This window comes from Grus americana, chromosome 1, assembly GCF_028858705.1.
Source record: "Grus americana isolate bGruAme1 chromosome 1, bGruAme1.mat, whole genome shotgun sequence".
Classification (NCBI taxonomy): Eukaryota; Metazoa; Chordata; class Aves; order Gruiformes; family Gruidae; genus Grus; species Grus americana.
Genome location: NC_072852.1, coordinates 102,650,598 through 102,665,742, shown reverse-complemented (window position 1 = coordinate 102,665,742; position 15,145 = coordinate 102,650,598). Strand labels below are relative to the sequence as shown.

The 15,145-nt window shown below is 43.2% G+C and overlaps 1 protein-coding gene across 2 annotated transcripts in view; it reads right to left on the bottom strand.

The window, feature by feature from the left end:
• Positions 1–901: 901 nt before the first annotated feature.
• PTGFRN (prostaglandin F2 receptor inhibitor) overlaps positions 902–15,145 on the bottom strand; it is a 71,574-nt gene continuing 57,330 nt past the window's right edge. For both annotated transcript variants that reach the window (XM_054804429.1, XM_054804420.1), the window contains 3 exons: positions 12,863–12,970; positions 5,750–6,055; positions 902–4,481 (listed from right to left, as the gene is read on the bottom strand). In XM_054804429.1, the coding sequence (XP_054660404.1) occupies positions 4,315–4,481; positions 5,750–6,055; positions 12,863–12,970 (581 nt within the window). In that variant the 3' untranslated portion in view covers positions 902–4,314. The remainder of the gene's footprint in view (positions 4,482–5,749; positions 6,056–12,862; positions 12,971–15,145) is intronic.

The window sequence follows — 15,145 nt, the reverse complement described above, 5'->3', positions numbered from 1 at the left end:
CCAGGGGGTGGGGAAGGCAAGAGGATTTCATAAAGCTAATACAAACTTACCAGTAAGCTGTAACCTGCACAGCTAGAGGCCAACAGCTGCCATCCCACAAGCATGTCACTCATTACTCATGGGCATGTATGTGTTAAACATCTGCAGCTGCCAAAGGCTTTGCTGAGGGATCAGAGACCATTTATGGTATTTCTCTATCTCAGCTGATAGTCCCTGTCACCCCTTAAGAACTTACAGCTTGGTGCCACCTCCAAGCTTCCCATAGGCACACTCTACATCCTTCCATGCCAGCTGCAACACCACCATCTGGAGAGAAGCCAAAAGGTACCCACCATGCCAAAACCTGTCTCGACCTCCCAAAACCACTTCTGGCTCAAGCAACTTCTTGTTGGAAAGCAAGTCACCTCCTTGCTGTACTGTCATGGTGTCCTTACATGGTTGCTTGGAGGGGGGGGAAATCCTAAATTCAGCCATTGGCAAGGTAAGCAAGAAGCTGACTTCCAACACTACTGATTTTCCTCCTGGTACCTTGGCAATGAGAAGCCTCGGGAAGGGTTCAAGAAGACTCAATATCTAATGCCCAGGTTTTACAGCAGGTATTAAAACACACAGTCCTAACTCCTGGCCCTAGGTAATCAGAAGGAAACTTCCCCAAAGAGATTGACTTACAATGGGATAGAAACAGGACAGACTCGGAAAACAATTATGTTTCCCAATTCACCACACAAATGTAGACAAATATTTAAAACTTACTGTGAAATAAGGCTGATGCTTATTTTACAGGGTAAGCAGTCCTGGAAACAGGTTTACATTTGATACCCTTGCCTCAACAATAGTGTCTGTATACATGCAAGGAAAGAACTTCCCATAGTTCAAACATCCAGACCCACAGCACAGACATAATCAAAAAGGCTCGCTCTTTATTTTAAACATAAAAAGAAATATTTTACACAGCATTGTTAGAACTATTCGGTACCTGCATTCCAGAATTGTGCCAAACACTTTATTTTATAACTTTGAAATTAAAACAAAAGAAAATAACTTGCCCTTCTGCTATATGATGTTCAAGCTTGTCCTGGATTGAAATTCCAAGTGCCTGGAGGAATTTACCAGCTTAACCAGGAGATGTGGCAATGTGAACAGAGGAAGATCAATGTGAGCCCTTAGGATACTGTGACAATACCACAGCTTGCAGCAGGGAGGATATAGATGCTTGCACTGCATCTCAGGCAGCTTACTCTCCTGATACTCTGCAGGTTTAATACACAACCAGATGCACACACACCTCCACTCACACAAACCCTGGTCACACAGGAAATAATAATAATAAAAAACATGAAAAGTGACCTAGATTTTTTTTTTCATTAGAGATAAGATTCCCACTCTATTTTAAAAAAGGGGATAATACAAAATTGGCACGAGTAGAAGGAAACCTGGGGGTTAAGTCTAGCCCCTCAGCTTCTAGCCTTCTGACTACAGCAAATACAGGGTGGAAGGGGATGCAGCATTGCTCTCCAAGCGGCTGGCAGCAGTACAAGCTAGTGGCGAACTTGCTTCACTTGGAATGACAAAGATGGTTTGTTACGGGCCATGAAGGAAGGTCAGCATTAGCTAAGGACATGGGGACCTTTCACTAGTGGAACAGGGAGCCCTGACCAAAATAACCCTGAGTTTTTTCCAGCAGGGAGAAAGTGTGCTATGTTGTGTGCTTGGGAAGAGCTGGCAGTTCCCTGCTCATTCATTCCCTAATTATTGCATTACAGTCATGATCCTCTCCTCCTAAAACTTAACCAAGAGCACATAAACAAGGAGTCAGTCTGCAAGGACAGAAAGCGACTGATGCTGTGCTTCAAGCTTCACTACCACCCCTCCCAAGATGCCCCAATGCCACAGGCCTTCCATGAAGAAAGTAGATGTTAATGCAGGAAAGAAGCTGCTAGATCAGTGAGGGAAGGACAGCCAGCATCCCAAACATCAGAATGGTGTTTCATAACATCCATGGAAAACCCAAGATTTCACTACAGCGGACAGACAGGAGAGGAAGAAAGTCTTGCTGTCAAAGTAATATCCGAGTGAATCCTTTCCTCAACTCCCTTCCTTTGGAAAGCATTGCTACAAATTTCTGGGCTTTCACAGCTGAAGCTAGAGACTGCTTCTGCCCTGTTCCTCAGCAGAGCCAGCTATGCCTGCCTGCAACATAGGCCTTTTCAGAGCTCTTCCAGAAAGGAAAACATCAGGCCAGAAAAGTTGCTATGAAAGTTCAGGCCAAAGTCTTCCAGAGGTTTATAGGTTGGGGGTGTCCCAGTTTTTAAGAAATTTCATGTAGTGTTCCAAGAGTCGAACAACAAGTTGCAAGCCCCAACTCTGCAAATCAAGTCTATTTTGAAGACGTCTCACATTCAGCTTCCAAAAATCATTGGATGCCTCTATGCATACATATGTGACTGCATGCACGCTGGCATGCAGGAAGCAGAACAGCCTTCTAGAAAAAACCCTCGTGTCAGCCTCAGAACAAAGGTCACAATGCAAGACAGGAAAAAACCAACAACACACAGAAAACTGACCACAAAAAACTCAGACTTTTGCAATAGCTACAGTATTGAGTGCAAGGTTCCACAAACACTAATGTGAAATGAAGCCTTCATAGCACAGACACTAGACCTGCAGCTCTCCTGGAACGTGCAGTAGGATGAGCTATTAGAAGCAGATCATCTAGTAGCCACTACCTTCCATGAAAGCTCTCCTTTAGCATCTTTTATCTTCAAAAAAAAAAAACCAAAACAACAAACCTGAAAGGATTGAGCCATGGCCTCAACTCTGCATTTTCACCCTTCTTGATGCAAGCCAAACCCTGGCTGTGATATCAGATTACGGTACAGTCCTACTTCCTTGTTTGTTTATACACAGTATCTTTATTCTGACTTTTATTGCTTAAAACACCAGCTGTGCTGGGAAGACAGAACTGCCTGGAAAAGGAGCTGCTCCCACTTAAGAGCCAGGTCAGTGTATGTGGAAGACCAAAGCAGGATTTCTATACTAAAGGACCTAGGAATAGGTCTCAAACCCATGGGGAAAGCCCTGCTGCAGGCCCATGCACAAGACCAAGACCATTGGAACCTGAAGGATTCTTGCTGCCCTCTTGGGCCTGCTCCTATTCCTACCCTGAGCTGCCTTCAGCTGCTGCAGATCTCAAACTCTGCTCACGGGTTCAAGGGTTACCACTGAGTGACTGGCAGAAGCAGCATCGGAGTCTGGTCTGTGCATTTGGTAATACATGGTTTACAAGTCTCCCTAAACATGATCGGTTGGCCAACTGCAGAGAAAGATTCATCTCAAATTTTTTTTTTTTTTCCTCAAGTCATACCATCATCAGTGGGGCAAGGTCTCCCACCCCTATGCCAGGGCCAGCAGAATGCTGGGCCTTGTCCCTAGACAACATGTGCCCCCCTGCCACAAGCAGAACAGGGTCTCAGGCACAACGTCAGCAGCTGTAGTGGGGAGAAAAGAAGGTGGAAGGGTGGGGAGAAGGTGGCCATAAGCAGACATCCAACAAATGCTTGTCTAAGGATTGATTCTTCAGGGTTGCCAAGTTAGCCCCTATTCACCACAGCTAAGAGCTTTGAGCACCGAAAATAAAATAAAAAACCAAAAGTTTAAAAAAATGTGTCTCAAAGACCTCCAGGCAAGTTTCTATTGTGGGGTTAACTGCAAACCCTTTGAAAGCCAGGGAAAAATGCATGCTGACAGCCATAAACCAATTCTTTGCTTGAATAGCCTCATGAGGCACCGGCAGAGGAACCTTCTCCAGCCTTCAACCCAACACAGAGAAGTCTGAGAGATATCAAGGTGGACAGAGAAAGGGAAGCACATGGTACGATGGGGGTACAGGGGAAAAGTAGATTGGTTAATACAATGAAGTCTAACACTTCTACCAACCCCTTTTCCACCCATCATGCTTTCATACAGGGACATCTTTTCAAAATCAGGGGGGTCAAGGGAACCCCCAACAAAAACAAAAAAAAACCACTTAGTGAATTTTGTCACAGGGCCCTGCTGAAAGAAGGCTCAACAGTTTGCACATTAAAAGGACATGATCCCTATGCAGAAAGTGCTGCTGGAAAAGGAGAACTCCAAGTTGCTAAATATGGCCTGAATGCTTTCAGGACATTATGTGTAACAAGGAGAAGCTTGAGGTCCAGGCTGAAATCAGAGAGGAAACACACTGTCTTGTCTGGGCCTGTGAGCGAGTGTCTCAGCACAGTCCAAGAGCCCTGTGAGTCTCTCCCAAAATGCAAATGTGTCCGGCTCCCACGCTCAGTCCATCTCCATTGACATTAGCCGACGACGTTCTCGTCTTGTTTCCTGCACTTCCTTCTTGCAGCACCAACGAGAACTGCAGTAGCCAATGAGGCAGGATAAAAGTCCAATGGCAGTGGCCAGACCGATGCCAATCAGAAGGGGATACTTGAAAGCATTCAGAACTGAAAGAGGAAGGCAAAGTCATTAGATATCACTGAGAAATTTAGAGATCCGCTTTATTTGTTCTTGGTGAAAAAAGGAAAAAAAATCCCACGTTATTCAGTCATGGGCATATTATTTATTTCAGAAGGAAATTACACTAATTTTCCTTCTTGATTTCTGTTTTTTTGAGGTTTGGACAATTGGTCTCTTACTGGATCCCCTTAACTCCTCACCCTAATTCTTCCTCCATTATTTCAAAGCCTCAGGGAGGTTGGAAACACCAGAGGAACCTTGGAGTGAGATAGCGAAGTAGAGCTAGTTTCAAGAGGTATCCCATTACCTGTTCCTCCAAACAAAAGCCTTACAAAGTTTCCCCATCAGAGGCAGACTGTGGCTGTGTTCTTTGTAATATGTTTCCAAATGGCAAGGAGTGGACTCCTTTACGCTTTGCTTGATTAGCACTACTCGTACAGTATGTTCACTGCCACTCAGCAACCCTGTCTAACCAACCTCCAGAGCTGGTACCTAAACAAGAAATTTGATTTGTAGGCACCTACTCCTCATTTAAAAGGCAGGGTCAAGAACTGCAAGGAGGTTGGAAAGTACAGTTATGATAGTTATCTGCACAGTAGGGAGAACAAAAACTTCTGATTCAAGTTCGTGGAACTTCCCAATATCACCTTTCCTGGAAATACTAAGAAGGTGGCAACTAGTTCAAAACCCCTCCTGCATTAATTTTCCTCCTTAGCTACGTGCTGAATACAGCATCTAGCTGTGCAACTTGCTTCTCATGAAGTATCTACCAACGCTTGCAACTCAGGTTGGAAAGCAGATAAGGCATTAAGTGTAGGGAGCAGTACGTCTTGTGGTTAGGAGAGGGAGGAAGGAGTGAGAGCTCTGACTTTCTGTTCTCAGGTTTGATATTAACCACAACACGACTATTTCAGCACGCCCCATCTGCAAACCAAGGCTTCCTCCTGCAGGCAGCAGAAGAGTTAACACTTGGAGAGAATATTGTGCCTTGATTGAAAGATGCCCCAGCTATGCAAAACATCACCAAGAGAAGATCAGGAAAGAAAACACTCCTGTCTTATGACTACAGTCTGTCCAGGCCTACCTAGTCCACAGAATCTGAAATCAGAAGTTGCAAACAATAGAAAAGTATAACGAAATCTAATGAGACTATCACAGGCACCTTTGAAAATAGCCCTGGGGAATATTTGTCACAAAGATATAACAAGGTGCTGAAAACTAAATAAATTGCATAACACATGTTGCAATCTCTTACCATCCATTTTCACAGACAGAAAGATGGGTTTGGCTTTGATGTCAGGTTCCCGCTGCCATACACCAGTGGCAGATTGCACCCATGGGGTCACTATGCAGTAGTGGTTCCCAAAGTCATGGTCTTCACAGCCATGCACGCGAAGCCGGAATTCCAGGGGGCTGATTCTCTCCAGGCTGAGATCACTGCTCCCGTTTCTCCTGCTCTGTGTCACAATCCCTCTCCGGTCCAGTGATGCCAGCAAGACGGGCTCTCTGTCCAACGCAAAGGAGCGCACAGCAAACCAGGAGACATCAAAGGACATATCATCTGCATTTGTGGACAAAGAAGAATTTAGACATGTTGGTGAGCTCTGAAAAGTATTCATAGTGCCACTTAGCAGCAGAAAGGTTAATCTGCAAACAGCATAGTTAACACTGGTCCGACAGCAGAAGAAAAAAAGAAAAGAAAAGGAAAAAAAAAAAAAGAGAGTGCCCTGAACATATCCCTTCTAGGAGGATTCAAGCAGCGAACTGCAATGAAATGCACTGGCAGAAAGAATGTAGCTGCACAGAAAGGGTACCTTACTACAGAGACGACAAAGAAGAGATTTCTTGCTTTCCTGCTATCCTAAAATTTATATTTCATCTCTGATCTAAGTTTTCACCAAGCAGACCTAGTGTCATAAGAAGTATTATAACTATGCTGAACCTACAGTGAAAAGGGATTGGAAGTGCTAGGTATTTGCTAGCAGAGAGTGATTTGCTATCATTGTCTTCACGCAGGGCCTACACAACCGCAAAGTCAGAAGGCTCTTTCCCGAGTGCACTTTCCTTACATTTAGTCCGCCTAAATGAATACAGCGATTCTACATAGAGTGCAAAAAATTACCTATAAAAGTACAAAGCATTCAGGAGCAAAGCCTGACCATGATGCTTTAATGCATTTTTTCCAGAGTTGTGGCTTACTGTCACACATCATCAGGCATCACACCTTGTACAAGTTTTACCACCCAAGGAGACAGTCTGTAAAATGCATTTGCAACACCTTCCACATTTAACATAGCTGAAAGGTAGTCAGAGTTCATCAGCACATCTAGATCTTTCTACGTTCATGCAAGATCCTATTGATCCCATTAGCAGATCTCAGGCTTAACCCTATTAGGCTGATGTAGCTGAATCTACTTTAAAAATCACCACTATTCTTTGCTAACATGAGCCCAGCAGCACCTGTCAGAGTCTGAAACCTGACATGACCTAGAGCATAGACAGGAAAACCTGCTCACCTGTTTCATCAACAGGTCTTCCTTCCTGGCACATTAGCAAACTGATGGACCCAAACTGGAAATGGAGGTTACTATTTCTGTGCTGAGTTTTGGATACTGGTGGAATGTGTGCACAGGGCTTAACCTTTTCACATCTAAGGCAGTCCCAGTGATTTTGGCAATGTATCAAGCCTCCATTTGCTAACATTGAGATCTCTGAAAAATACAGTATTAGCAACCTGAAATTTAAAACTGATCTTTCATCTAACTGAGTTTGCTCTTAAGTTCCACATTTGATCTCCAGGCTAATGGAAAAATTAAAGCCCTAAACCTGCTGCTGTACTCAAATTCTTTGCAGGTATAAGTGAAGATGATTTTTAAGCCTCTATCAGGCAAGCTATCACTTTGAGAAGGAAGGAAACCTTTAAAATATTATTTTAAGTAAAGTGAAGTAAAGGGACATCCTCAGCTCTGCTACTTGAAGTAGAGAATCAGCTGGCCAGGTATAACATTCCCCCTTACTTCAGACAAAAAACCACCCACTGTTTGGGGTATAATTAAGTCCCTTGTAAGGTGCACTGGTTTTATACACATTTTCGAAAACTAAACAAAAAGATGAGAAAGCAGATGTTACTACCAGAGACACTGGCTGACCAAACTGTTTTGGGACACCAGCCAGTTTCCTGCCCTGCCTGCCATGGCCAGGTGCTCCGGGTGACAGCATAGAACCTCAAGAGAGCACCTGGCCTGTTTTGTAGGCCTACAGCAGGAGTAGGTCTCCCAGTCCTACATGGGTGTCAACATAGGTCAAATGGACCAGCAGCCCTCACAACAATCACTCCTGCCTATCATACCACAGAATATGATTAGTTACTTGGCATAGCACTTGGATCACTTCCCTTGCTTTCAGGGTTAATAAAAATTACTGTAAACACATGTTCAGTTAACAGGACCAAACTTTGACCTCTGCTTTGTGTACTCATCCAACTGTCTGTGGGAAACAGGGCCTCTACTGGAGAGTGCTCTGTTTCTATAAACTACTCTTCATCTCTGCTGCCTGTTTATGCCAAATACGGTAATTGCACCAGTCCTCAGGCAGTCACGTTGGGAACAACCAATTCCTTCCAAAGATCATCAAGACTGCCATTAGCTGTTGTGTTTCCAGGTACCGTAGGAGCACATGGACACCTTCCAGGCTAAGTCCAACTACCCTGACACACCACTGAACTTGCTAAAAAACAGTTTAAACAATAAATTTAGATACATATTAAAAAAATCTAGCCTTCACATTCCCAGACAACTTGCTACCTTTGAAGAATTCCTTCTTTTCAGTTTCAGTTAATTGGAGGTTCCCTTCCCTCCACATACAAAGATGAGTGTAGGCACTTGCTGTCACTTTGAAATAGCTGAATCTATCTTCTGTAATTACAACATGGGACAACAGTATTATGCCAACATTTTTTATTAGTCAGTATACACAGCGTGCAATTAGTGACTCACTACAGACAGTCAGAGGGAGGATTTGGCTCTGAGTACTCTTTGTCACTATCCTCCTTGAAATAGCTTCATACAGCGAAGTCATCTGATTCATTTCTATATATCTCTGGTTTTCATGCAATGAAACACAGGAAAACATAACAAAACTAAGACATAAATCAGGTGCTCTCTAAAGATCTGTGATGAACATGCCTAGAGGCTCCCAAGTGCTAATAAATACGTAGTTTTACTAACATAAAACAGGTCACATGCTAGGTTTCTGAAAAGCATCTGTACCATTCCACGTATACCTTGCATCAATGTTGCCAAGTCCCTCCCTCTCACAATTTTTGTCCCCATTCTACAAAAACCAAACCCAACCACAAGAACCACACTCACACTTAACACTGCAAAGGTTTCTTTCACCGGTTCCTTCCATGGTCCACAATATTGTAAGTAGTGAGAGACACCTGGACAAGGTGCCTCACATTAGAGGAAAGCATAACATCCCACTGCCAAGCTCAAAGGCCATCAAGGACCTCAGTGCCCCCACCTCATGCAACTCAAGCTGCTTTCGTAAAGGAACACAAAGCACTCTGAGCTAGATGCATCAGAGCTCTGTGAGCAGAGTAATAGTGGTGCTGTGCTTCCTCCTCTCTTCAGTTAGTGAGGATCATCAACATGTAAAGCACATCTTTATGCACATTTCAATTTGACACACAGGACTAAGCTGTCTGGGTCTCAGCTGCTTCCCTGGCCAATCACTCCTCAAAACAGGGAATCCTATTTCTAGACCAGCTCTTAGGAACCATACACTTCCACTACTTAGAATGGAGCTTTCTCAGCATCTTGTTACAGTGCTGAATCACAATTTTGAGACCCTTTTTGTTTACTACATTTAAATGAGGTTGAATAGGGCTTCCTAGAGAGCTGAGCAAACCACTTTAAGCCATACAAGAGGTAAACAAGCTGGTTTTGTTAAATTCTCCAGAGTGCCCACTGGGCCTGTCTGGCACAGATAAAAAAAAACCAAGCCATCTCCTTTCAGGCACAGTAAGTAATACTTTTAAATCCCTAAGCACATAGCCCAAGAAGGGGTGATCTGGGAAGTCTAGAGAGACCATTTGTGAAAATGTGTATTCAATAGAAATATCAGAAGCAGCTTCTATATCTTCAGGGCATAGAAGAACTACTATTCCCCCCTGACATACATATACTCTCCTCATATCAATTCAAAACACCAACCACAGCTGCCAAGCCAAAGGAGCACTTCTTTAGATGCAGCAGTTGCTGCCATATACTGAGCTTAGTAATACACACTCCATTCCAGCAGGATCTCAGAGAAGCAGAGGAAATTAAAGCATGCAGCAGCCACACCAAAACCTCTTCTATCCCTTTGAAAATTTCACATAGGTTGGATACGCACAAAACACAGAGTACTGTGAATTGCCTCTACCAGACAAGGGTCCAACCCATAAGTAATGCTTCTAGAAACAAATGGATCAATCTAACAAAGAAGGGCACTGACAATGATCATTGGTCATGTAACTTCCTCAGCTCCTTGGAAGTACTTTATTTTTCTCATTGTGCATACAAAGAGGGAGAAGAGGTGGCACCTGACACTTCAAGTTATTACAGGAAGCATACATATTAATCCACATGTGTGCTTGCAAAGTTGACCGCCTATGTCTACAAGAGCAGAGCTGGCTGACATACCAAGTGTGTTCCAAGTGTTTTGGATGTGCATTTAACAAGACACCCTATGAAATTCCCTGATTCTTCTTTGCTTACAAGAGGGGTCCAAAACGCAGCCCTGCAGCAGGTCTGACACCAGAAGAGTAGATGGCCTTTGAAAGCCACCACTCCCCTCAGAAGAGAGTCAATTGCTCTGCTCTCCTTTGTCATCAGATTCCCAAATGGAAAGACCATGCCTCTACTGCTGTCACCTGTTTTCTTCTAGGAGATACTGGCAACTCTTGCTCTATTTATCTGATTACTTGGTATAGGCTTTCCCTAACAACATGCCTCATTTCCTCACTGGGATGAGACAGTCCTGTTATTTTCACATTCTGTCTAATGTTTGGCACTCATTTAAAAAGCAATTCTCCATTCCAGTTGTGAATTAAATTGCGATACTGACTCAGCATAGAGACAGATCAGAGACGGGATACAGGGGAAAAAGATTACTACTGAGGAATTGCATCTGTTCATTATCATATGAGCCCGTAAGACCCTTCTTCACCTAACCTGCTTTGTTATCCCACTACTTTAGTCCCCTCCATCTCTGAAGGCCAAGGCAGCAGACTGACAAGGGAAGCCTGCACACCCTACAGCTGTTGCATAGATTCCAGCTGTTCCTTGCAGCTCTTCTGTCAGTCTCATCCAGAGGACAGCAAGGAACAGCAACTGGAAGCTCAGAGCATGGACTGAAGTGTTCCCTCAAATCCTGCCACAATGCCACACTTTACTCCATTCTAGGTGTATCTGTTGCCTGTGCCTCATCTGCCCCATTAAAAACTCAGAAAACCCCCAAAACACCCCCCCAAAAAAACCCCTAACCAAAACGAACAAAAAACCAACAAAAAAAACATAGAGGTGGAGATCTGCCATGTTCAAGATGACATTACCCAGCTATGGAACAGATTACAGTGCTGACATTTAAAACTCTGTACTGGCTGCTTATGACTGCTGGAAACAGCATCATTTCCAGCTCCAGACATCATCTATCAATTCAACAGATAGCCATGAAACCCTTATGAAGTTGCCCAGTTAAAAGTTAATTGTGCTGATGAGCAGCTCCTTGGAGAGGTCACTTTTTTATGTAGATCCGTCAGATTATCCTTATCTTGTCAGTGCTTCTCCCAGTCTCAAGCTACCAAAACACACACAAAACCACCACGAACCCAACTGCAGTGGAGCACTGACAGGAGAGCCCCACTGTTACTAAGTGGCCTCTTTTCAAGTTCTAAGTGGGTCAGGGATGCTGAGGCCTCTTTCACAAAGCAACCCCAAGCTTATTCTAGCTGTTGAACACCAGCAGAAGCGGCAGCTGCTCCCTGCCAGCAATTATTGCTTTGCAAAGGAAGCCAGCTGCTTTGGGTACTGCCTTGCCACAATACCTGTAAGAGCTTGGGCACACCTCAACATAGAAGAGGCTTCCTGCTGAGCAGAATCCGCAGGACAGACCGAGGCATACGTACAGGCATACATCGCTGCTTACTGTGTCCAATATCCCAGGCTATGAATCTTTTGACAGCAATAAAGTTTACTCAGCTTTTCCTCCCTACCTAGCATTGCAACAATACAGTCTACAGACTTCTATCATTTTTTCCACAGGCAGCACACAACTGTAATCTAGCAAATTGCTTCCCTGCTACTCTCAGATTTAATGTAGAACAGACATCTTGGAATTTCAAAGTGATTGGCCTTTACTAAGCTTGGTACTTCATCTCATCAGTTACTACATTATAAGTAATATTTTCTGCACAGCACCTCTTTTGTAGTGGCTTACGCATAGATTTCTAAGTTTTGCATGAATCGTGACATCTTTATACTTAGGAATATACATTTATATATTTATATTTACATACATATTTATAGATTTATTTTAAATACATTTTTATATTCATATATATAGAGAGAGACACTTTAAAAAACTAAACCCACTCCAAACCCAAATTCTGGGTATAATAACCAGAGTTATTCTCACAACTTTTTGATGAAAAGCAGTTCAGGCAGTGCTTGGCAAGCATCTAGGTATTGAATAATTCTCTGAACTTTTCAGCTCTTCATAAAAATTTGCCTTTAAAGTGTCCGCTATCCTTTTCACAGCAATTAGGTACTGTGTGTGTTTCTTCTTCCACACAAAAAGGAGGCTTACCTCTGAAGGCATCAGCAATAAACATTCATTTTTGGCATTTAGGTTGCAGTAGTCAATTATTGTGATTTTTAGATTTACATTAAGCCTTACATTCTCCTTGAAGTGTGAAGCTGACTGGCCAGGTGACTAAGATTTGTTGACAGACGACCATTTTCTCCTAACAGGCTTTGCCAGTTAGGAAACAAAAAGGAAACAGGAATAGTTTTCATGGCCCATCTAGTGGCTGTAGGCTGAGATTGCCAGCAGTGGGGTGAGTTGGTACAGACAGCACAGGGGGGTTTAGCAGTAAGAATGCTTTTTTCCCCCCCTTCCCTCAGAATATGAAACAAAAAACCTTGTTTTAAATTAGGCTGTGTAAAGCAAACATGCTCTCCTGTATTTATCTAGTTTTATAGGATTTTCAATGCTGGTTCTCAATTCTCCAGCATCACTTCGAGGACACAGGGCTGTAACTGCTCGTATTATTCTGCCTGGTGAAGGCAAATGAGTTACAAGTAAAATAATTTTGCCAAAATACCTGGCTCAAGTGCCATTCCTTCCATTGTGACGATACACAGCAAATCTGCCAGTTCACCCTGGTAAATCGTTGGGTTGTCAGAATGCACCGAGACATTAAACACAGGACCTAGAAAAGAGTAACCACAGTTATTCACGACAGGCTTTTCTTCAGTGTCCAAAACCTTTCTTGCATATTTCTGAAGTATTCTCTGCTAGTTTGTGGAGACAGCACTCTGAAGTAGGGATAGGCAATCATGCAAGTTTTTGCAAAATAGTTATTCATTCTCAGCCGTTAATTCCTGCACTAAGACAAAGTACCCGAACCTGTCACCCAACACAGAGGCTGCTGCCCAAGTCTGCCTTCTGCTGTCCTGCACAAAAGGAGACGGTCTTCCACTGGTGACTCCTCTAGGAGCATGAGAGTTCAGATCTTCAGGCTAATTCAGCAAGGATCTTTTTGGCTAAGGCTGTCAATAGGAATTCAAGTTAGAGCAAACCAGTATTTTCAGAATACAGATGGTTCTGTTACTGAACTGAAACACAAACAATACAAGAAGTGCATCTGATAACACTTTTGGGTTTTCCTTCAGGCTTTGCCACAGATAGCTTCTTCTGTAGAAGATGTCTCAAAGCCCAAGGGTACAGTAACTCCTTCAGTTGCAAAGTGGTGATGATATTGATGAAAACCATTAGGCTGCTATGAAATGCTCAGACACTATGACAACACATGGTGTTTGACTTCTGAGGTACCTAAGTTAAAAAAATCAAACTTTCCCAAATTTTGACAACAACTACATCTCTGGTGCAAAATTAACACCACCACAACTCCTCAGATATGCCAACATTGCTAGTACTCTTTATTTCACAAGGCAGAAACTGAAGAATGTGTCAAAATACCCTTAGTGATTTCTCTACTAAACAAGGCAAAGGAGATGAATAGGAGGAAAGCTGATGCTAATGATGGCCTCCAGGATGGCTTTGGAGGAAGGGGCCAGGGAACCCAAGAAGGAACCTGAGACTCAGATTAAGAAGTAACCCTTTCTACCCTCCCTGGACTCCATTAGCTGCTGTCATTACCCGTCTCAGCTACCTGTGGCACAACAGCAGCAACAAGAAGCAGAGAACAGTGGTTTGGGAGGACAGAAAAGCTGTTGGAAGATTTGCCCTCCTCCACTCTTAAATGCTACTGTATTAGTACAGGAATTGTAAGTTTCAAATCCACTCAAGATCAGTGGCAAACAATGCTTTTGACAGAGAACATTTAAGGAAATCATCCAAGACAACCCACTTGGTCCCTTGCCCTCCCAACATGTTTCTACGGAAAGCTATGCTGATAACTCACCACACCGCGCTCACTTACCACATCACTTCCAAACTGAGGTTTTGGAAAGAAACTTGGATGTGCCATGAAGCTAGAGCTGTCATTTTTGGTGAAACTTACTCTAGACTAGAAGAGCCTGGCTTCTTTTGGTCAGGAGAGATTACACAGCAGACTAAGAAAAGAATTCCAATTACAATGCAATAATTACTTCTGTGGCTTCCAAAATTCCCCCCACAATTTCCACTGGGCACAATGTGCTGCTCTTTGTTATACCATAAATTTCTTATGCCCCTCTGTCCCAGAAGCAGTTGTACTTTGTATATAAGGGCAATATGTATACATACAATCCCAGAGGTTTGTACCCATTTCAACACTAGAAGTCCTCTCTATTAAAAATGAAGATCGCAAATTACCCCACCAAGCAAGGATAAAAGGGTGGCGTAGAGATGCATTAGAGATTACATGCGGACTACCAGTCAAGGCTCCTACATGCTTCTGCTAAAACATATTTAAGGAAATAAGAGACCCAGAACACTTTGAAGTTCAGCTGTTCAGGTAGTGACTTCATGAGCAGGCTGCAGTCCTAACTTAAGCTTAGTATGATGGGATCCTTTTCTGGGGTAATGGAGAGAGATTAACCTGATTGCTTCCTCAGCCTCTATCCAAACTCTTTCTATGTGAATTCAATTTGTTTCCTGACATTCACACACACACCCCCCAACCATATTCCCCTTGCAGCCTATGTGATTATTCATCTTCAGATAAAACAAGACATTTTCCATAATTTTCTTTGGAGTTGTGCAGACAGAAGTTCAAGGTCCTAAGAGACTAAAGGCAGCACAGACCAAGGCACCCCAGCCAACTGTAACCAGAAAAGTCTCCAGCTGTGCATGAACTGTCACAGCAACAGAAACAAAGAGACTGTCAAAATCTGCCCGGAACATCCCTGCATTCCCAGTACATACCCTCTGTTGCACTGAT